The following is a 24,518-nucleotide window of genomic DNA, read 5'->3' as shown; positions in this document are numbered from 1 at the left end:
ACATGCTACCCTACTTTTTGCTAGCATAAGATCAAATATATATTGCCTCTTAGGGAGAGTTTTAATCAAAAACTCAGATGTCTAGAAAAGTATACATTATTCATTAGCTCTGTCATGATTTTTCTTTAAGGAAGACCTCTGTGTCAGCATTTACTGTGTTTCAAATACTTCATGGCTAGTTGTGTTCACACTGTAGCTAACTGTATCTTGCACGCATATAAACAACAAACAAAAATTCCACAGTCAAAAATGTGAAACTCCTGGTTGCTAATATTAGATCAGAAGGACTAAAATAATGCAGAATCTTAAGTTCCACATAACTATTAACACAGTGAACTTTAGAGCAGTTGTTTGTAAAAATACTTCTTGCATCACCCCCTTCTGGAATGTAAGTTCTGTGAGAGCAGGGATTTTTCTCTTTTACTAACTGTGATAACTGTAACACCTGGAAAGTGCATAACACGCATAGATGCCCAATAATTTTCTTTTTCAATAACTGAATGAATATTCAACTTAGAGAACAGTAAGGAAGGAAACGCTGAGCTAGACCCAGTCCCGGCCTGTATTCACACACGCACGTGCACACCCTGGAGTATGTGTGTTTCACTTGCTATCTCTCCCTGCCTTGCTCCTGTCTTGGTTTGTAGCATTGTCAATCTGGGACTGTCCTTGCACCAGTGTGGGTTATCCACCTGTGGGCAATTGAGTATTTACTCCTTAATTAATAGGGAGAGAAATGGAAAAATTGAAGACACATATTTAAGTAATTTGTCTCAAAACATTGTATACAGTAATTTGGTTGTGTTCGGTTTCTTTCTTTTGATTTCTCAGGATATGTTTGAGAGATGTGGAATGGTGCATGAAAAAACCATTTTAATGATCTTATATGGTGTTTGTAGACCATAGGAACTGAAGTTGGATCTTAACTGAAATTTTTTTTTCTCCAGCCCTAAGTCATGAGATTCAGGAAGATTTTTCTGGTAAGCTACCAAAAATAATTTATCTATGTACATATACACACACACGGGGGCGTGGATAGCATTTGTCTTATTATTCATTTGTATATTTTCATGTTGCAGACAAGGACATGATGTTTTCTATATAAGCAAGTACATTAATTTTTAAATGTACTCTTTTCCCTCTGGTTTCAGTTCCCCCCACGCCTTTTTTCTTTCCCCTTTTTCATCTCATCTCTTTTCCCTTTCCTTTTCCTCTCCTTAGAAAAAAAATTCCTGTCCCCATTCTTCCTTCCGGCCCTACTCCTGACATGCAGCTTGTAGAAATATACTTAACCACACCAGACAAATTTTTCTTAGATGTATATATTCAAATATTTAATATGGACAGAGCACATTAAATTATGACTCTTTCTGCATGTAAATACACAACGTGGATTTTACACAGCTGTTTAGCAATAGAAGACTCATCAAAGAATGGTGGTTTCTTGTTTTTCGTGTTTTTCTTTAGCTTTATTGAAATATAATTGACAAAATTAGAATATATTTAAAGATTTAAAGTGTACAATGTTATGATTTGATAAAGGTATATGCTGTGAAAAGATTCACAGAATCAAATTAATTAACACATCCATCACCTCACATATTTACCTTTGTGTGTGTGTGTCTATGCATATGAACACAAGTTCTGTTGTCTTAGCAAATTTCAGGTATACAAGACAGTGTCATCAACTGTTGTCACCATGTTATACATTAGATCCTCAGACCTTATTCATCTTGTAGCTAAAAGTTGGTACCCTTTTATCAAGCTCTCTCTATTCCCCCCTCCCCCTGCCCCAACTCCTGGCACTATTTTGCTACTCTCTGTTTCTATGAGTGTGAATTTTTTTTTAATTCCACATATAAGTGATACCATGCACTATTTGTCTTCTCTGTCTTACTTATTTCACTTAATATAATGCCCTCTAGATTTATCATACGTTGTCGCAAGTGGTAGGATTTCCTTCCTTTTTTAAGGCTGAATAATATTCCATTCTATATTCATATATACATGTGGTTTCTTGTTTTAAAGTACTGTCAGAGTACCTTACACCAGTTCTATACCTTCCCTTTTCTTTATACCATAGTAAGTTCTGTAAATTGTATAAATTAAGCTCTTTAAAGTCAAGGACTTCTTATGTTTGTTAAGCTTCAAATCAGTGCTTACTGAATTGAATTTATTTGAATAATCTGTGTTTAAAAGTTGTTAAATTGCTACTGAATTATGTGTTTACAGTGAGGAAGGACAGATTGTTTCTAAAGATGAAAAGAAATATACTTTAGATCTTTAAAAGCACATTCAATTCATAAAATTTAATCAATTTTAAAAGTTTATTTTATTATTGTACTCATGTATTCTAAACTATTTTAAACATTCAAAAATAAAAACAGAATCTAAAAGATTTTTAATTATCAAAGATTGACATGCACTTTATTGGGATTCATTCTCCTGAAGCTTTTTCTATGTTTATTAGGCTCAGTATTGGTTTACTGAATTCACTCATAAGAACCCCTCAGATCCCAAGAAATGTTAAAAGAGTATAAATTAAATTTGCTTTTGTGGATCCATTCAATGGCTAATTTGTATATTTAAGGTTTTTTTTAAGCTATGTGTTAATTAGTTGCCATGGCTCTATTTGAGCTTGTATGAAAACTAACATTATGTATTAGTTTGGCCCTTGATAAATTAATTTGAAAGAAGTTAATCTGAATCTAACATAAACTGGATTTAACACCATATAAGGCATAAACAATTTTGATGAACATGTACACAAAATTTTATTTATCTCACAAATGCTCAGTGTCATTCATATCTGATTGGGACATTTGGGTTGTTTGAGAAAGATTGGTTTAAAAGTAAAACCTTATATTTAGTATCAATGAATACAAATGCAATTTATCTTCTTTTCAGTGCGAGTTGTTGAGAATGTGGGAAAAATAGAGATTGTCCTGAAGAAAAAAGAGAATACTTCTTGGAAATGCCTTGGTCATCCCCTGGAGAATCATAATTCACTTATTCCAAAGAAAGATACAGGTAGGCTGTGCTATTATTTTGAGTCCTGGGTTAATGAAAATCTTGTGTCAGTGGCTCAGTTGTATCCGAGTTTGGAAGGCCACTTGCAGTGAGCCAAAGGGTCCTTGTATCTCTCTCTGTGGAGTTGAAAGGGACATTGTGTCTGTTATCCTTCTTTTTTTTTCAAAGCAGAAATTAAATTTATGACTCTGCTATCTAATGTTTAGACATAACAAAGGTCATTAGGTAATGATACCTAAATGTAGAAACCCCCTCAAACTCTTGTCCAGCCATTCACTCCTTGAGGTTTTTTTTTTTTTTTTATAAAAGGTACAGAAACAAGTTTATGCCTTGTAGGCACATCTAGTTTTTTTCTGTTAGAGAAGGCACATTTACTGTCTCTCTGCTTACCTAAACCAGTTTTTGAGTTTATTCCTAAAGGATGACACCATTCATTTCCTTCCTTTCTTTATTTTTTAAAGCTTTTTATGTAACTATAACATTTATAGGCAAAGGTTCATATTACAAGTGTTCTACTTGATGAATTTTCACAAAGTGAATGCACTCCATATTTTCTCTTTGAAAACTGGTAGGATTTGCCTCTTCCAAGTGTTTTGAAATTTCACGGTTTGATATACCTTAATGGGGGGTCTGCTTTCAACTTCTGTGCCGAGTATTCATCCTCTTTGCTAATATTTCCATTACAGAAACTTAAGACCCTCGGGCCTGGGGAATACTGATATTTCTTCCCTCCATGGTCTGTGCTTACTTTCTAGAAATAGTTTTGCTTTAAGCCTTCTTAACCAGTTCTCTGATTATCTTGTCTTTTCTCTCTCATTTTCAATTTTGTCCTTTTCTTCTACTTTTTGGGAGATTTCTTCAGCTGTGTCTTCTAGCTCTGCTGTTGTGTTACTCATTTCTACTCTCATATTTTTAACTTTGGAGAACTCTTTAGATTTTTGTTCCTTTGTTTTAGCATCCTGTTTTCTATCTTCTGTTTTTAAGAATTATAGTGTTTGAGAGTTTTTGTCTCCCTGTGTAGCCTCTATTCCTACAGTTTGTTTATTTTGGTCCGTCTTTCATATTAGATGCTTTCTTTGAATGTCTGCTGATCCTTGACCATCTGCTCATACTTCAGGGTGGAACTCTAAAAGCTGATTGGAAACTCTGTGCCTGTGGGTGTGGCTTGTTGACAGTAATATTTACTATGTGGCTGGATGGTTTCTTCGGGAAAAGTCTGATGCCAGTATTTTGTCAGAGTCTCTAGGGTAAACAGTCTTCTACCTCGCATCCAGCATTTCAGAAGTTATGTGGGAAAAGAAGGCTGGGATATCTGTAAACTTAATTTCCTTTTTTTTTTTTTTGCCTAGTATACTATATTAGTCTACTAAGGCTGCTGTGAAACAGTACCACAGACTTGGTGGCCTAACAACAGAAAGTTATTTTCTCACAGTCTGAAGGCCAAAAGTCTGAGACTAAGGTGCTGCCAGGGTTGACTTCTCCTGAGGCCCCTCCTTGGCTTACAGATGGCTGTGTTCACATGGTCTTCCATCTGTGTCCCTATTGCCTCTTCTTATAAGGACGTCAGTCACATCGGATTAGGGACCACCCTAATGACCTCATTTTACTTTTTGAAATACGCTGTCGCCAAATATAGTCACTTTCTGGGGTACTGGGGGTTATGACTTTAACGTTGAAAATTGAGGGGGACACAGTTCAGCCTATAACATATACCCAATCTAGAGACCCTTTGTTTTGCCCTCTACGGAGAGAGCAAAATCCTGATATTTTGCTAGAATAGGAGAGAATCAGTCATGTGGCCGTGTGAAGTAGGGGAGGACTTCAGAAAGCAGGGGAGGCAGCATCTAGGCTTCTTCAATGAACTTTCTTCCAGAAAGTGGTTTTAGCTCTGCCTTCACTCTGATTCTAGATACTTGGTCCTGCCAATTTCTGAGCCTCAAAGGCTCACGTTACAGATGGGTTGATTCTTGGCTTTTTGTTTGTCTAGCTTAGGATTTAGCTTTACGGAGTCTACTGAGTCAGTTACCAGTCGTTTCTTTGCTTTGTCAGCTCCCAAACTTCTGTTGCTTTTTTATTTCTGTTCTTATTGTCCTTGCAGGCTAGGCCTTAAAAAACAAAACACACACACAGAGAAAAAAAACCATCTTTGTTGTTATTTTAGGGAGGGGTTAGAAGAAACTAACTGTATATATTCAGTTTAGCATCTTTAAATATTTAAAATTATAAAAATATATTTGTGGATAGTATTTTAATTTTCAGAAAAGTATCACGTAGCTATATTTTGAGTACATACTGTGTGTAGAAGGCTATTTTAGGTATTGTGGTACGAAACAAATAAAAGGCATCAGAAATTATTTTCCCAGGTGGAAGAAAGAACATACACAAACATGAGACTGAAGAATACTTGTATCAAGAAATAGGCCAGTAAGAGCAAGTTACATAGTGCAGACTTGAATGTATTGTAAGTTTACCTTAAGTGAACTAACAGATGCAGATGAATTTGACCTTAAATGACTCTCCATGAATGAAGGAGGTGAATATCAAGCAATGTTTTGAAAGTGGCTTTAAAAATCCCAAAAAAACTATGAAGGGCTTTCCAGGTATCATTACTGGGTACTTACTGTGCCAGACCTTTTGCAGGTGGTAGAGAAAGGAAATGTAAGCCATATGTGGGAAAATTCAAATAGAGCCATTTTCCCAGAGCAGGAGGTCTCAATTGTGTGGTATAAGGTAGGGAGAGAGAACATAGAGGAATAACTGAGTGATGTAGCAGATCAGAAGAGAATAGGTAAAAGACAGTGAAAATGAAAAGAGATATCATTAAAGTGAAATCTGTTGCGCTGAAATTATCTGACTCTCTAGTGATTGGAAAATCATAGCAAACCAAGTAAAAGCTAAGTCCTAGAAATAAATGAGACTGAGAACCCAGGCTGACCTCCATTTGGAAATAGAACGAACATTGCTCAAGTATTCTCTTCTATAATTTCCTGAGGCTTTCCATGAGCTCTTTCATCCCTGCCATAAATTTTGGCTTGAATCATGAACCATCATAGTTCGCTTTAGCTTTCTTGTCTGAAATTAGAGCCATGCATGTATTTTTCAGTGAATTAGATTTTCCACTTTGGAAAATGACTCAGAGTTCAGGGGATTTTTTTTTTAATTTGTTTGACAGAATTAGCATAGATAATTTCTTCTTCGTCCTTTCTCTTCCTTAAATCATGACAAAAACTATAGGTTATTTTCCACACTAGCAAAGCTGAATACTTACATGATCAGAGTATTATGATTAACTTGCTGTCAGTAGCTTCAAATGTTCAGTCTATCACATGGCTCCTTGGTTTTCAAGGAGGTTTTCATGCTGGCTTCCTCTTACTGAAATTTCGTAGTTTAAAAAATAAGCATGTAAGTTGAAGACTTAGTGCACTACCTTCTCATGTCACATCTAGAATTTACTTACACAAAAGATTCAAATATAATAAAGAACATAATCAGAGAAGAGAAACTACTTCGTTTTTACATTTAATCCAGCTGTAATAGTTAGTAAATTAAACTATATGACTAGAACCAAACTACCATTTGTAACTTGGGTGCTTCCAATTATTTTCTTCTTCCCAAAGATGAATAGATGAAGATTATGAGTGAGTAGTTGTGTGTGTGTGTCTGTGTGATGACTAATAAACTTGTGTCTATTAAGAGTCAAAAACAATAGATAATTGGATTGCTATTTCTGTATCCAACCTAAAGTTTATTTTAATTGTGATTGCCTTTAATATGGGAACTTAGATCACCAGACAAAGGCAGTTATACAGATTTGCCAACAAACAACTCAGTAAATGAATATTGGGATACAAAATTATAAACAAGATTTAGAAAAATTGTGTCATAATTGTGGTATGTCAGCAGCTGTTTATAAACCTCTAGGTTAAATATATATAGAATCTATAACTGTCTTTACAATTCAAGTTGAACTGTATGAAATCACTGATATTTATCTTTTAACCTAAAAAAATGGCAGTTTCTCATTATTTGAACTATACTTTCCTCAGGGCTTCCTAACTGCTCACACCACACGCCCGCGCGTGCACACACACTGAAGTACTGTCTGTAGGTGGAAATGTGCTTGTCAGTACTCCGTGAGCAGTCACTTAATTGAGGCTTTCTGTGGAACCTGTGATCCTGCAGGCAAGCTGTTCGCCGCCACAGTGAACCACAGCTCTTGTTGCAGGGGTAGAAAGAACTGCCCTCACCCCTCCCCTCCCCTTCCTTGCCTGCGGATCAGTGTTTCTTTGCTGCCTAAAACAAGCATTCAGAATTACTGGAAAAGAAGAAAATATTGTGGATAGCAAATAGAAACTTCATTGTGCTTTGTTCTCTTAAATTGTCTGCTCAGCCCAGCAGGTGTAAAGTTGTTTCTTGCACAGTAACTATAAGATGCTTTGGCATTTTGCTGTCTTCTTATTTCTAGTGGAATGGCCTGAATATGAAGAAACACAGAATAGATGGGGCAGGCTGTAAATGAGTAAGAAATTATTTACTATATTAAAAGGTAGAATAGAAGAAGTTTAAAAGCTTAGAATTCAGGCAGTTCAGGCATTTCAGTGTATAATGTTGGCTGAATTATTAGTTATGGAACTGAGGAAAAGTGATAAGCACAGAAATGTTCAAATCTAGTGACAACCTTGCTATGATGTGGACCTCATTGTCTAAGGGCCCCATTGAATCTAGTCTTGGAGAAAGAGCTTCCTTTCTCCTAACTTAATGCTAATATTTAAGTCTATAAAATCCTCACTTTGAAAGAAGGATTCAACTCACATCAGTCTAGGTGAGGTAGTAAAAGACCTGAATACACTTTAGGTATATATGTTTTTTTAAAATAATTTTTTATGTCTTTTTTAATAAATTTATTTATTTTATTTATTTATTTTTGGCTGCATTGGGTCTTTGTTGCTGCGTCTGGGCTTTCTCTAGTTGCGGCGAGTGGGGGCCACTCTTCATTGAGGTGCACAGGCTTCTCATTGCGGTGGCTTCTCTTGTTGTGGAGCATGGGCTCTAGGCATGCAGGCTTCAGTAGTTGTGGCACACGGGCTCAGTAGTTGTGGCTCGTGGGCTCTAGAGTACAGGCTCAGTAGTTGTGGCACACGGGCTTAGCTGCTCTGTGGCATGTGGGACCTTCCCGGACCACGGCTCAAACCCGTGTCCCCTTCATTGGCAGGCGGATTACTAACCACTGTGCCACCAGGGAAGCCCACTTTAGGTATATTTTTAACAGTAATAGTTAAAACAGAAAGGAATCTATGCTTTATTGTCAATTTACTAATACTGCTTCATTAGGTTTTACCCCAGTATATGGAAAAATGTGTGCCCATACACGTTTATCATCCTAGTGTTTGAAGCTGTGTTATGAACGTATTCTTATTCATATATTCAAGAGTGTTTTGGGTGAGGATGATAAAACTATACTACTAGAGGTTAAGTGGATGTCTTACCAGAGTTAGTGAAAAGGCTGAATAATTTTTAAAAACAGCAAAATAAATGCAATTATATAATACTTTTAAAAGTATATAATAACTAAAACTTTGTTGTTTCTTCAGCATAGGAAGGTATTCTAGTGACTTCATGGGTTTGAGTTATTTTATCCATAGTCAAAAATGTTAGATATTTGTACAGTTCTTGAAAATAGTTTGTTCTCAAGTGTTCTGCAGACCTCTGCTCTACCAGCTGAGCTATGGAAGTCTCCGCTTGTTCTCAGGGGTTCTGAACATCATCCCTGCACACAAGTTCATTGCTCATCAAGGTCACTGTCTTGGCAGAAACAGCCAGCCAGCAAGGCTAAATCAGGCTGACCCCTGCTGTATGAACTGTGACAGATTCTGTAAAGGAAAAACTCAGATTTTTCTTTCCTGTGTAGGAAGAAAACTCCCTCCCTCCCTACTGTCTTTCTCTCCTATGTGTCTCCTTTCCTGTTCACACAGAACGCTTCACTTCTGACACTTCTGGTCCCAAATACGTGGAGATTTTCCTCCACAGCAAGCAGTTCTTTGCAGTACCAGCTGGTGTCTTACAAGTTAACTCAGTTCTGACACTGTCTACCTGGAGACACCATCGGATCCCACAGGTTAAGGGCTCAGTCCCACGTGATCCCTCCCCCCGTCCCCCAACACATACACACCTCAGATGCCAGTGGCAAGCCCAGGTTACCACCTGTCCTTCTGACCAACTGGCTATAGATGGGAGGTTCCAAAGACACCTTCCCTGGGCTTGATCAATTTGCTAGAGTAGATCACATATGATAAAGGATACAGATGAATATCCAGATGGAAGAGATGCAGAAGGTGAGAGAAGGTCTGGGAGGGTCCTGAGCACAGGAACGTCTGTCCGTGGGGAGTTGAGGTCTGTCACCCTCCCAGTGTTGATGTGTTTGCCCACCTGGAAGCTCTTTAAATCCCCTGCTATTGGGATTTTATGGAGGTTCCTCATGTAGGCATGATCAGTTATTAACTTCAGTTCCAGCCCCTCTCCCCTCTCCAGAGGGTGGGACGTGGGGCTGGAAATTCCAAACTTCTATCATAGCTGCGTCTTTCTGGTGACCGACGCTCATCCAGGAGCCCACCCAGAGTCACCTCATGAGAACAAAAATGTTCCTGGTTCTCTTATTACATAGGAATTTACAAGGGTATTAGGAATCCCGTGTTAGAGATGAGGGTCAAAGACAAATACAGTGGTTCCCCCTTTATTTGTGGTGTTGCTTTCTGAGGTTTCACTTACCGCAGTCAATCGTGGTCCAGAAATATTAAATGAAAAATACCAAAAATAAACAATTCATAAGTTTTAAATTGTGCACCGTTCTGAGTAGTGTGATGAAATCTCAAGGCGTCCCGCTGGGGACGTGAATCATCCCTTTGTCCAGCACATCCCACCCGTTAGTCACTTGGTAGCCTTCCGGGTTATCAGATCAGCTCTCGCAGGATCACAGTGCTTGTGTTCAGGTCACCCTTATTTTACTTAGTTATGGCCCCAAAGCGCAAGGGAGGTGATGCTGGCAATTCCAGTATGCCAAAGAGAAGCCGTAAAGTGCTTCCTTTAAGTGAAAGTTCTTGTCTTAACAAGGAAAGGAAAAAAAAAATCAAATTATGAGGTTGTTCTACATCATGTTCTACCATGAGAACAAATCTTCTCTGTGAAATTGTAGGAAGGAAAAAGGAATCCGTGCTAGTTTTGCTGTTGTACTTTAAACTGCAAAAGTTACTGCCACAGTTCATGATAAGTACTTAGTTAAGGTGAAAACGGCATTAAGTTTGTACAGTAAGATATTTTGAGGGAGACAGACCACATTCACATAACTTTTATTATGGCATATTGTTATAATTGTTCTATTTTATTATCAGTTATTGTTGTTAATCTCTTACTGTGCCTAATTTATAAATTACAACTGTATAATATGTACATATATATAGGAAAAACCCAGAAGTTTCAGACGTCCACTGGGGGCCTTGGGATGTATCCCCCATGGATAAGGGGGAACTACGGTGTGAAGGACAAGAGATGCTCCTACTGTTCTTATCACTTAGGATATTATAAGAGTTTTAGGAGCTCTGTGCCAGGAACCGGGGGCAGAGGCCAATATATAGATTTTCTCTTATCTCACAGCCCAGCCCCTGGTCTCTGGCCGTGAACCATTTATATCAAATGATACACAGCTAAGAAGAAACCAGCGCTTTACTAGAATCTCATTCAGTCATTAATAGCTCTCCAGTCCATCACCACATCATATGAAAAATGTCTCCCAGGGCAAGGCCCCTCAAGTGTGCAGACTTTCTATTCAACCTTAATAGGTTCCAGAAACCAGAGTGGTCTCAGCAGCATATGGCTTCACCCTTTCAGGCATCTGATAAAATTGAGTTAAGAGACAATATCATGTCTTGCTCTGAGCCTCTTCCAAGGTGTTAATGTAATATTGGATTTCCCTCCTTACATAACCCAGTTTCTAAATGGAATGTCTATTGAATTGAATGGCTGTAGGTTGTGGGTTTTTCTGCATGGACATATCTAGGTATGTATATCAATATATTTTTAAATATTGTAGATGTTAGTATTGATGTTTGGGGTTATTTATTTTCCATTGGAGCATTTTTTAAGTGTGTAGTTCCACTAACTGGTTGCCCTATGTTGGTTCAGGAAGATCTTAGAGGAAGACATGAGTAAAGGTAGATTGCAAATTAGGAGGTAAGTAAATCATACAGGTTTCCCCACTATCCAAAAGTAGAGCCTTCCTATGGAATCTTTCGTAAGTGGAAATGGTGTAAAGGGAAGAAGCAGTTACCCTAGGACACATCTAGCTCACGGATGCACAAGGTAAACTGAGACAAAGTGCAAATGCTCACAGGCACAGTTCAAAGTCATGGCGGCTTGATGCCGAGATGCTGAGTGTAGTTCCCGGGGAAGGAGCTTGGGGCGCTACTCTCTCTGCTCGGGGTGCACGCTGCCTCCGTAACAGCTCACTGCAAAACAAACGCTGAATGCTATTTTCCCTTTTGACCGTTTTTCATAAGTGAAAATCCTCTTTGGATTTCTTTCAGTTAGGAAAAACAGGTACTAATGTAGATTTTTCATAAAAGATAAGTGGCGTAAAGGGAAATTTCGAAAAGCGGGGGACACCTGTATTTAGGTAATTGAAAGTAGTAAAAAGTGCTAAGAAAACCTGTGGTTGATCAGAACGGTAGGAATTGGGGATGTTGAAGAAGAGATGTACCTGGGATGGATGGTGACTTGCTGAACTGGTTCCCTAATTTGGACATTAAATAGTTAGTAGGGAGTTGTAAAGGGTGGAGGGGTAATCTATAAACATTTATGCTTGAACCGATGTAGTCGAAATAAGGAGGAAGATGCTAAAGAACCATGTACTATTCTAGAACGATGATTCTCAAACTCTTTGAACAAGGCCTATGAGTTGGGGCGAGAAACTCTCATAACTTGTTGCCCCATCCACATCTTCTCAAGCGACTCTGTGATCTTGGGCAAGCCGTTTAACTTCGGTAAGCCCCTGCTTCCAGCAGGGAAAATGAGAGTGGATAGGTGCTTTAAAAGTGTACTAGGGGGAATTCCGGTGGTTAGGACTCTGCACTTCCACTGCAGCGGGCACAGATTCCATCCCTGGTTTGGGAACCGAGGTCCCGCATGCCGTGTAGCATGGCCAGAAAAACAGAAAGTGTACTAGGAGCAGGAAGGAGCTGAAGGACAGGTTGAAGGCAGTATGGACTCCCAGTCCAGTGCTCTCTTCCACGTCTCTCTCCCACTGAGCTTTGTCTTTATTTTAGCCTGTGAAAGTCTACTCTTTAGAAGGAAAGCTATAGTTTCTTTTCAACAGGAAGAAAAAAGGATACCCAAATTATCATATTATCCTCAGCATTTCAGTGTTATGCTGAATGTCTCAATATTATATGTATGTTATTAAAAGAAGTTAATGTGGGATTAACAGATACACACCACTGTATATAAAATAGGTAAACATCAAGGACCTCTACTACATAGCATTGGGAAATATATTCAATATCGTGTAATAATCTATAATGGAAAAGAACCTGAAAAAGAATGTGTGTTTGAGTGTGTGTGTGTGTGTGTGTGTGTGTGTGTGTGTGTGTGTGTATGTATATATATATATATGTATATATATATATATATAACTGAATCACTTTGCTATACGCCTGAAATATTGAAGATCAACTATACTTCAATAAAAAAATAAAGATTAAAAAAAAAGAAGTGAGGTTTCTGGGCAGACAGTTTTCTGTCTTATGTTTTTGTTTCACCATCTCATATTTATTTTCAATTTCTCATTTTCTTGTATAATTATGCTTATAAAACCAGAAACCTGACACTTCAATACAGGCATTATCCAGACTGAAGTCGTCAGTGCATCTGCTTTATACTCCTTTTCCCCCATTTTTCAGGTCCATGCCTGTGATACTTCTCAGTGCAACTGAAAGACGAAAACATTCTTAAGTTTTCCGTAAGACTTTTAGAACCTATTGTTAGCACGTCCTTGTGAAATTATGGCAGTTTTATTATTTTATCGGTAAGATGTTGAAATTATCTCAGTGGTGTTAAATAGCAGGAATACTGTGTTAATTCTCTAACAAGGAAAGCCAGTCAGTCACTGGAACCCAGAGTTTCCTTGTGTTTTAAATATAGTCAAAGAGGTGCATACTTACTCTAGCAAATCCTTTCTGGTAAAGGCTAGAGGTGAAACTGTCAGGCGGGGCACCTGCCCTGGACTCCGTGCTTAGAGGAAAACACAAGGCCTCTCTTCCAGCCGCACGGCTCCCACAGGATGAGGAGTGTGCAAGGTGAAGAATTATCCACCTGGAGTTCAGGCGCTTTCCTTCACCACTGCCCTCCAGGTATCTGGAACCCCAGAATTCCCTGCCCAAATGGCCCCAAATCCGCTTCTATCCAGGAAGTGGCTAAGGCTGTTTATGCAGAGAGCAAGTAGATGAGCCTTAACATATGGGCTGGTGCACCTACACCTGCACAAGGCTCCACTCAGGGTCAGACGGTGGGGCTGAGAAGAGGGGCGTCAGGCCATAGGCAGTCAAGGGGGTGCTGCTGTCACCCCTCCGCCATCTTCCTGTATGGAACTCTGAGGAGCTGAAGAATCCTGAATTCGAACCTAGCCTTCTAGGTCATTATGAAAGTCTATTTCAAGGTGTAGCGTAGAACATATTTTATTTAGCAGTTATTTGTCTGATTTATAACTTTCACATATTTAGACATATAGATGGGGGTCTCATATTGTATTACCACTCCGGGTCCCAGGAAGGTCTAGAGGAAGGGATAAGGAGATCGTTTGAACCTTCATTTCTTCTTGGGGGTGAGCCTAGGTCCTCTGATCCTTCGTCGGTCCATTACTGGATTAGGCCTTCCGGGATGACTCTGGGGCGGTACCCTTAGCTGTAATCTGGTCTAAGCTTTGCCCTGGCAACGATGCACTCTAAAGTTTATGTGCATACCGAGCTACCATGGTGACAGATGGAAAGATTTAGTGACCAGGTTCTTTGGGAGCAAAAGGGACAAGGGAAGAAAAGAATTGGATGAAACTGTGGCCAAAATGATTTCTTAGGATTCTATGTGAATTTTAGTTTTCCACTAACCATTCATTATTTGATGTAGGACCTTCACATCCTAAGGTCTGGAGTAAATCTTTCTGCACCTACTTAAATATTTTTAGGTTAAAAAAAAGAGCATAGGGGCTTCCCTGGTGGCGCAGTGGTTGAGAGTCCGCCTGCCGATGCAGGGGACACGGGTTTGTGCCCTGGTCCGGGAAGATCCCACATGCCACGGAGCAGCTGGGCCCGTGAGCCATGGCCGCCGAGCCTGTGCATCTGGAGCCTGTGCTCCGCAACGGGAGAGGCCACAACAGTGAGAGGCCTGTGTACGGCAAAAAAAAAAAAAAAGAGCATAATTAGGATAATAAGATGCTTTATTAGGATTAATTCCTGACATCTCTGTAAATGCTATTTTATTAAAGAGAGGAAATTATGAAACAAAGTCTACTCTGGCATGCTGTTTACATCCGAAAGAAAATTTACAAGTGAAAATATTCATGCTTTTAGAACTTCTGTAACAAGATCTTCCAATCCAAGTGGTATTATTTTGCTCTGTATACAAATAATATTTCCTGAGCTTAGGGTATTAATTTCAAATATTTCCCCTATTTATAGAAATACTTGATTCCTTTCGTTTATTTGTATTTTAGTACCACAAACTTGGCATCTTCAGTTTTTCACTTAAATTAATTTTCCAGATAATCAGAACTTACACCCTTAAACCTAAGTTTATTTTTTGTTTTAATCATTTTTTGACCATTGAAATGTTCTATAATTCATATACATATGAATTTTGTTTGTGTATATATAATACACATATACAGAGACACAAGAATGTATTTTTCCTGCCTTTATCAAAGAAATATTTCTAAGTTATTGAATAGTGCTGGTATTGTTAAACCTTAAATATTTGAGTTTCAGGACTTTTCCATTCTGTAAGAAAAGAATTTAGAATGAGCTTTGTTGATTATCAAATATCTTTCACATCTACAGTTTAATTATATAGCTGTTATAGGCTTAAAGGATGGAATTACTTTAAAAAGTAAATTTAAGAAGAAATAAACTAGACTTTAATTTCTTAGGCTATAATGGTTTTAACATGCTATAACAACAGACAGGAAATAACACTCATTTTATAGAGCTTATTTTTCAAATTACAGAAGTACTTACAGGTTTTGGAAAATGGATATCACAGGAAATAAAATGGAGAAAACTAACACTATAAGACTTTCAAAATACTGACGAATTTTTTAAACGTCACAGGCCTGTTAGTGAAACTCAAGCTCACTAAAGAGCGAAAGCTGAGCCTGTGTTTTTGCGTGGTAGGTCTGAGAGTACTGCTTATTTAATTTATTCCTCACTAAGAGAAAATGAATCACTTTCTAGGTTTGTACTACAGAAAGTGCCAGTTAATTTCCAAGGAAGATGTGACTCATGATACGAAGCTTTTCTGCTTGATGCTGCCACCAAGCACACATCTTCAGGTGCCAACTGGGCTACATGTTTACTTCAAGCTAACTATTACAGGTAAGGCAAGCAGAGGCTTTGCGGAAACATTTTCTTCTTTTATAAGCAGTTCGGAATCAGTACTAATCTCTCGAGGAAGCGCCCATTTAGGTTATAAATAAAATGTTTCTGGGCAGCTAGACTTAGTGATAGCCAGATTCTAGGTTTGTGGATGCAGTGATCCTACATGTGGGAACTATAGCTGTGCTGCATCACTGTATGAACAAAGAAATTATCACTAGTCATAGAGGTAGTGCCACCAGCATTGTAATTTATTACTAACAAAGCCTTAAAGGAAAGAGGTGAGGGAGCACACAAATGGTCTTCCGTGAAGACAACTGCCGGAAACACACACTAACGTCTCTTATTTAACCACTTACGGGTCTGTCATTTATGAAGTTGAATTTATAAAACTGAAAACGAGTGGATGATTATAAATGATTTCCTTGCATGTGCCACTAGTATTAGAAGCTCTGTAAACATACTCCTTACCGTGTAAATTCTTTTCCCCTCATTTTCGTCCTGAAATTACCTCATTTACTTGTTTTAAATACCTTTCTTAGCGATGTCTGACATCTTCTTAGTCTTTTGAAACTGCAGAAGATAACACTCCTAGCCTTTCCAGCAATCAGCCTCACGGACTACCAGCCAGGATTTGGTGACTGGTTTATTATGATGACACTGTTCAGTTTTTCTCTTCATCATCACTAATGCCAAGTTATCATTCAATAGCTGGTATCTTCCCCAGTGTGGTTATTGTCAATGTACTATGATTTACATATAGATTAATTTTTGTATATGTGATGGAACCATGTATAAAATTTTGGTCTTTCAAATATGTGGTGACTCCTCTTTCTTTGGAATTTGGCTGGCTAAAGTATGACTTCTTATTAATTTTACCCTGTTTTTTATTATTATATTCTTAGAAGTAGTTGGATTAACATTCCTCTCAGTTACCAAGTAATATATAAAATATTAAATTGTTAAAACAATTCAAAATATATAAAGTAAAAAGTGAAATTCTTCCCTTCCTGGAATGCAAATGATCCCACTGGCCATTGGTATCCATTGTTAAAAATTTGGTATATGGGGACTTCCCTGGTGGTCCAGTGGTTAAGACTGCATGCTTCCACTTCAGGGGGCACGGGTTTGATCCCTGATCGGAGAACTAAGATCCCACATGCCGTGTGGTGAGGCCAAAAATAAATAAATAAAATAAAATAAAATAAAATCTTTTAAAAATTTGGTATATAATTAAAATTATTATGTAAGTACCTTCTCGCATCTCTGTGTAAACTTTAATGCCATTTTTGTTGTAGCCTGTTACAAAGCTTACATGTTGATGGTGTAGATGGTTGTCTAAGTTTATTAACATAAAACCCCATCACCTTATGCCACGCTTAATAAAAACAGATTATTTATATTATGGGTAGATTACTGATTTGTTAACATTATCTCAGCACACATAGGTTTAGGGTATATATACATGTACTACATATATATAGAACGTAGGATTAAGTTCACATTAAGTGTACAGTTTTAAATATATACTGATAGCATCATAAAATTTGTATGCTTCATCTTCATTTAGATTTTTAGATTTGAATTTCTTTGTTGTGACTTTTTCCAGGTACTGAAATTGTGAAGCCATATACACCCGTATCTGATTCCTTATTCTCAGAGTTCAAGGAACCAGTTCTTCCCAACAATAAATACATCTACTTTTTGATCAAAATCTACCCTGCTGGACTCTTCACACCAGAGCTTGATCATCTTCAGATTGGTTAGTATATATATTTTTTAACCTAGATTGTGTTCTGGATTGGATCACATGTTACAGTTTCTTTTAGTTATTTCCCTGTGGGAATCTGTCAGATATCTTCAACTCATCATGTCTGCAGCCAAAGTCGTGTTCTCTTAGTCCCACCAACCTATCCTTGCTTCCATATCCCTCATCTGTTATTTGCAGCATCACTGTTCATCCTCGACCCAATCTGGAGACTCGAGTCATCGCTGCATCTTCCCATTTTCTCCCTCCTAATCCAGTCAGTCACTAAGTTTTATTGAGTCTACCGCTCAGTGACTTTTTAATCTTTCTTTTCTATCCCTTCTGCCACCTTCTTAGATCAAGCCTTCATTATTTCTCTCTTAATCTGTAATTGGTCTCTCTCAGTTGCCTCTAACTGGTATCTTTCTATTAATCTGCATTTTCCAGTTCTTTTTCCATACTGCCTTGATGATAGATTTAATCATGTTGCTCTGCAGCTTTGACGCCTTGGATGGGTCTCCATAACCTGAGTAGCACAAGTATTTTGTATGGTGAGAGGTGAAGCTGGAAAAAGCATCCAAGTCTTTGCAGGTCACGAAGAGGACTTAATCAGTTAGTCCAGAGGTTTGTCATCCTCATTCTTAGGTGCTTGAGTTTTTTAGAATGCCTCTCTCTACCTGTCAAGTACCTTTTTAAAAATATTTTTTAAAAATATCACTTACTTTATGAAGCCTCCCTCCTCTTCTGAACCCCTCGGTAACTAACACTTTGTTCATTGATCTAGGATAAGAATAAATAATATTCCTTCTTTACAGGATTTTGAGTTTAAGGATAGATATGTCTTATCTTTGTATTTTCCATACCCAGCAGGGCAGTTAGCGCATAACAGGCTCTCAATAAAAGTACTATGAGAGAATTAATAAAGGGACTATAAGGAAATCTACTAATATTTAGAGACCGCCCCCCTTCCTGTTTCTACTCCTTTTTCTGTGTCTTCAACTTTTGACTGCCTTTTGCGTAACAATAAAAGAGCTCTTCCCCTTTTAAGACAGTATTAGCAGTAATATCGAGTGAAGTAGATCACTAAAATTTGGAAATAGAGAAAATTTGCTGCTCTCTGAAAGTTAAGCTCAGCAGTCTACATATAATAGATGTGATGAGTCATCTTTGGTTACATAAATCAAAATATTGGACATAAATGTGAACCTAACGAATTTTGGAATACCTACATATCTAGTGAAGGTGATATCACCTTGCGAAGGACTGACAACATGATTGTAATATAGCAGCTGGAAACTTAACTGATGGTATTATAACCTATCCATAGAGATTGTGTAGCAGAGAGCAGGGTGGAGAGTCAGCACAGAGCATGGGAAAGGAAAGCCGAAATAGCAAGATCAGTGTTTTTTCAACTTCATCTAGGGGAACTAGTCATGGCACAGATACTGGTGCCACTTAGAGGGTTGTACGCTGGCATGGCAGTGGTAACTCATGAAGTCTCAATATGGCCTATGTGAGCTACCCTATAAAATTATCCACTTCTTTGTTTCAATTCCATGTTCATCAAGCAACTTTTAAATGATTATTTTGCCCTTCCAAATGTTCCAAATGTTTGGTCTTCCAATACTGGTATTGAGATGCCCTGGATGGGGCATGTAATGCTCAGGTCACTAGATGCAGGTAGTCAGGCTGAAAATCCGTTGCCATTCTGGCATGTGTGCTTTAATCTCTTGTGAACTTCATTAGCATCAAGTCCTTGCCTGAGTCTAATCAATGTTATGACATTGGAAGGACTGGACTGTGGACAGAAGTTATCAAGTTAATATCATTCTGTGAGGCTGCTTTAGTAAACAACCAGCTGACTTTTTCCTGAGGATGTCTGATCTTATGGTCCCTTTCAAACTATAACAAGGAGCTTCTGTTACTTTCTAATGTTTAACTCATCAATTACTACAACATTCTTACTCTCCTGCCATGGACAAAAAAGGGAAAAATTATGAGCATCCAAACATTTAAAAATAAACCAGAGCATTTGAAATTGTTTTTAAAATATGGTCAGCTTTATTTTGTATTTTTAAAGTTACATTGAAAATTTCTGAAATGTCCTAAAGACAGTTCTCTTATATGAGTGGTACATAGCGATTATATCAACTGCATAGCAGAAAAGGGTTTATTCAACTGTTTTGATTGAAAATTTGGAAGTAGCATGCCCCAAGTACGGTTTCTGATCGTGCTTTGTCTTTATGGGAATTAAATGCAGAACAGCTCTTGTTTTAATTGATAGGTATTTTCAGAGATTTGATGGAGGCAAAGTTAGCACTTTTACTAACAACATAAGATATTAGAATACATTTCCGTTTCAATTTTCTCTCCTACTACGCTTATTACTGTGGTTAAGAATCATATGTAAGTAGTGAATGTGTATTTTCCGCCCTATACTGTGCAAGACAGGTATACTCGGACTCTGCTTTTGAAGTGCCTAGTTTTAGTTTAGCAATCAAGCCTTTATTGATAATTTGTAGTTAAATATTTGGCAATAGTTTGTATGTTAGAGACTCCAGTTGATTTGGGAAAATAATATTGGGAAACGAATATAATGAAATCTCATTATTAATTTGATTCTAATGATAATTTGAGTATAATGACATACTTGGGAGCCTAATGAGTATTCTCAAAACCCCTTACATTCCTTAAAAACTGAGATGTAGTCTGATAATTATGCAACCTGTTTCTCCTCGTGTTCTTAATTCAGCTAGGTTAACGGTCTCATTTTTTTCCCCTGATTTTATGTATATTTCATTGTTTAGGAGATTATGTTTCTGTAAGCAATCCCGAGGGCAATTTTAAAATATCCCAGTTCCAAGACTTGGAAGATCTCTTTTTATTGGCAGCGGGAACAGGCTTCACACCAATGGTTAAAGTACTGAGTTATGCTTTGACTAATATACCCAGTCTCAGGTATGTCATTTTATCTTTAATTATTACCCCTTGTAAGACTGCTAGATTAGTAGAAGGTATTCTAAATCGATTAAATACTTAGTGGACCTCAACAGACATGTTATCCCTCAGTCGTCATTTCTCACTCTTCTTCCTCCACTCCAAGCTGTTTTATTTACTTGATTCCTTTATTTTTGATATTTTTGGTTACCTAATTGGCACTAAAAAAACATTCATGCTAGTTCACTTTTAGACTTTCCATTCATGCATATTTTTTAATTCTATAATCGAAATGGTACCTTTTGAGTTGTTGTTGTTTTTTCTTTTAAGGAAAGTGAAGCTGATGTTCTTCAATAAAACAGAGGATGACATAATTTGGAGAAGCCAATTGGAGAAGTTAGCATTTAAGGATAAAAGGTATAAAAGTGGTATTAGCTCTGTTTTTAAATATTCATACAGGTTTAGTCAGTTGATACCCTGCCTCCTTTGGTTGGAGTTTTTAACTGACCAGGAAACTCCTTCAAACAAAAATAATCACTAATTCTCTTAAAAAAAAGAACAAAAAACTAAATGTAAGTAATGTTAGTACACCTCTCCCAAAGAGATAGTTTGATAAAGTCAATGTGACATCAGAGATGTATCACTAAAATATATACTGGGCTTTATGTTTATGTTATGTTGTGTATACTGAGTTAGGTTTCATTGAAAATGATCCAGTGTAGCCAATTTGGTAATTCAAGATTTTCTTGTTATAATGGGGACAGATCAGATAAATCTGGTGAGGTAGGTTAAGCAAAAATAAACATGTTTTTTTACTACAGGATTTCTTAGAGCGTTTACTATGCCAATGTCCATTGTGACTTTCCAAGAAGGGGATTCCTTCTGCATTGTTTAGCAAGATTCTCTTCATTCTTTTTCGTTCACATTAACACGTATTAAATATCATTAGTGGTCCTCAGTACACACTTTGGGAAATGCTGGTATAGGTAATAGAAAAAAGTCTGAGTCAGGCTGAATTCAGTGGTAAAATGAGGCAGCAAGGACAGCAAGGTAGCAATTTGTTTCATTGAAAAAAGAGCCCTAGCACAGTCCAAGGAAGTGAGATAATTTAACCACGCATATGCCCCATCTCCCCTAAAGAGGTATGAAAGCAGTTGGAAATTCAAAACAAAATTTCAGAAGAAGAATGAATTGGACAAGCTGTCATATTTCTGAAGCATTTTTGTAATCATTAAAAACTATTTCTAAGAATTGCAGAACTTCGTAAGTCATACAAAATATCTGACATAAGTATTTATGTTTATGACAGTATGGTGGAGATAAAGTTCTTGACATTTTAAAAGTTAAAGACCTCAGAAATCCAGCTGTCCCTGGGGCTCCAGGTTCTTCTGAATATTTTCTGAATATCCTCACTAAGGTGATGCCGTGGTTCCTTCTAGTCTTTTCCTCTCTGTTGTCTCCCATCCTCCCCCTCTTTCTCTTTTAGTAAATAATTTGCACAAATGAAGGACGACCTGAATTTAATCACCGAAGTGTTTTCTCACATACTTAAAACATAAACCTAAGAATATGTACTATACTTAAGTAGTTGCACAGCAATTTAGAGCATAATTTAAAGAAATAGAAATTCCTGCGTTTTTCAAGTGTCTTTTTCACTAATTTTCAAAGTGGAATATCGGAAGCAGCATTTATCAAAAAGCCTAACGACCTAAATTCTGGTTTTCAGTCTACCCTTTACTAGCTTGAAACTGTATTCAAAAATTACGTAGCTCTGTGGGCCTGTCCCTTTATTTTCAAAATAGAATAATGACATCTTTCCTGTTTACTTCATAAGCCTGTTGTGAGGACTAGAGAAGATAGTGCAAATGCTTAGAAATTGTGAAGCCCTGCCTCAGATATTTGGGTTGCTGTTATGAAGGACCTCTGTATACATGTGTTCTTGTATTGACTGTTTGAGCTCCTGTTTCCTAAACAAGCATTTGAAAGACTTTAAGCAGACGTAGCTACACTTTTTTAGCTAGATTTTTTTAAAAAAGTATTTCTGGCAGTTTTGGGACATGGTATTCTTCAAGATAGTTTGCTTGTACAAGAAAAATTCATTTACTATTATTTCAGCAAACAGACATTGTACTCTTAGTCTATCCATTGATGTTAAACTCGACGTAAGAAGTAACGTGTATACGTATACCTGAATCACTTTGTTTTACACCTGAAACTAACCCAACATTGTTAATCAACTACACTCCAATATAAAATAAAAAGTTAAAAAAAATCAAAAAAAAAAAGAAAGAATTGGTAGAAAGGCATGTGTTACAGCTTCTGAACATGAAGTGCCCTTTAACAACGTCCCCTGTGTATTTTGTTTTGTCTTGCTTGGTCCACATAATTTGGGTTGGTGGAATTGCGTAGGCTGCAGGACTGAGGATGAGGAAAGGCCCCTTCTTTTTCACTTCTGGATAACTGGCTCTAAGTGAGTGAGACGCTCCAGTGTGCTGGGAGGAGTGAGTGTTTTGCCTCTGGCCTGCCTTTATCCTCTCTCTTCTGCTCACTCTCTCTCTCCCGGCTCTCACCTGCCTGCTCCCGATACTGTGCGCTCTCTGCTCCCTCCCTTTCCTTCCACTTTCTGGGGGTACACTCTCCTTGCTGGGGGCCCTCTACTGGCACTGACTTCCAGCCTCGAATGATCTGTGCCCCCCTGGAGACTCAGGGTCAGACCCTCCCTGGAAAACGCAAAGGCCTTGGGGTCAGACCCTCAGTGGGAAACACAGAGGCCTTGTGTATGTACGTGGCTTTGAAACATTTGTCAGGAACCTTCCATATTCTCAGGTTTTATGCAGATAGAGGAGAAACCTAGCCTTAAAGGTTTACTGATGGCTCTCGGTAGTACTGTTCATTCAGAGCATAATTGTTGAGTCCCATACACAGAAGGAAAGTGAAAGTTCAAATTAATATAAGGTAGTTTTAATTTGTCACATCTGTCATTTAATTAACATTTAAGGCTTAATTTTTTTTATCTGTTAAACCACCCTTTCCTACATCTTGACTCTCCAATGTCACTGCTCGTTTTAGGAATAAAGTTTCTGATGGCAGAATGTGAAACTTGAACACATCTCCTTGGTTAAATTATTATTGGATTGTGACTATTAAAAAAATAAGTTCTATAGTTAAAACAAATGAAATACCTTACTCTCTGTAGGATTAGGACACAGCTTTCCATTCAATCCTTTGGGGAACAAGGAGGGATAGGAAAAATGTATACTGAGACTGGTGTATTATCTAATATTTTCATTTTCAGCAAGCATGCTGTGCTTGTCCTCAGAGTTTATCCAGATAATATAGTTAGCAAAGGAAATTCTTCGAAATATTGTTGTATGATGGAAACTTATTAACCTGTGACCTCAGGCAAGTCACTTGATCTGAGGGAGCTTCAGTTTTTCCCTCTGTAGAACAGGGACATCGATATCTCCATCAGAGGGTTGTTTGGGAGCGGGGGCCATGAGATAGCGGATGTGGGTGCCTCGCCCAGAGTTAGCATATTTGTAACATTCATTTACTCATCAATTTCCTGTGAGCGTCTCCCAGGTGCCTGTATGGGGGTATAACGGGGAACAGGATATTGTGTGGGCTTATCTTCTCATGCAATCCAGGGAATGGATCTCTTCATTTTCCCATGTTGCTAAACTTAATCTTAGAATTGCCGAAAATAGGTAGACGATTTGTACTCTTTCAGGATGTTTCTGTTTCAATTCAGTTTTCATGTCATTAAGCATAAAATTTCAACGGAAAAAAAAAAAGTTAGCTTGCCTGAATTTTATCCAAATATTTTATTACACTTGACTGTTAACTCCAGTAGAAGGTAAATATGTACAGCAGTAGGTGTAGGTAATTACTATGTAAACGGAAATCCAAATTAAATTTCACTTATCTCTGTCTCGACTACTGAGCAGTGTTATGAGGCCTGGTTGACTCAGTCTTACATGCTGGTACTCCCCCCTCCCCCAGTAGAATGCGCCCGCTCTGAGTTCTCTGCTTTTGCAGGATTCTTTTTGAGGTGCAGGACAGTTTGACAGTGAGATTGACTTCTGGATGGCATTTTGTAATATATAAATAGAATAAGTATTTTCCTTCCCTTTCAAAGCAGTCATGTTTGAAGATAATAACCTTATTTTAGTAAA

General features: G+C 37.8%; 1 protein-coding gene across 2 annotated transcripts in view; it reads left to right on the top strand.

Annotated features, from left to right (window-relative positions):
• CYB5R4 (cytochrome b5 reductase 4) overlaps positions 1-24,518 on the top strand; it is an 82,158-nt gene that overhangs the window by 48,565 nt on the left and 9,075 nt on the right. The window contains exons 9-14 of one of the 2 annotated variants that reach the window (XM_060030272.1): positions 948-980; positions 2,908-3,030; positions 15,519-15,659; positions 17,269-17,421; positions 20,214-20,364; positions 20,674-20,760. In XM_060030272.1, the coding sequence (XP_059886255.1) occupies positions 948-980; positions 2,908-3,030; positions 15,519-15,659; positions 17,269-17,421; positions 20,214-20,364; positions 20,674-20,760 (688 nt within the window). The remainder of the gene's footprint in view (positions 1-947; positions 981-2,907; positions 3,031-15,518; positions 15,660-17,268; positions 17,422-20,213; positions 20,365-20,673; positions 20,761-24,518) is intronic. The other variant, XM_060030273.1, reaches the window with a different exon arrangement.

Source organism: Delphinus delphis, chromosome 14 (genome assembly GCF_949987515.2).
Source record: "Delphinus delphis chromosome 14, mDelDel1.2, whole genome shotgun sequence".
In the NCBI taxonomy this organism is placed as follows: Eukaryota; Metazoa; Chordata; class Mammalia; order Artiodactyla; family Delphinidae; genus Delphinus; species Delphinus delphis.
This window is presented reverse-complemented; position numbering and strand designations above follow the sequence as displayed.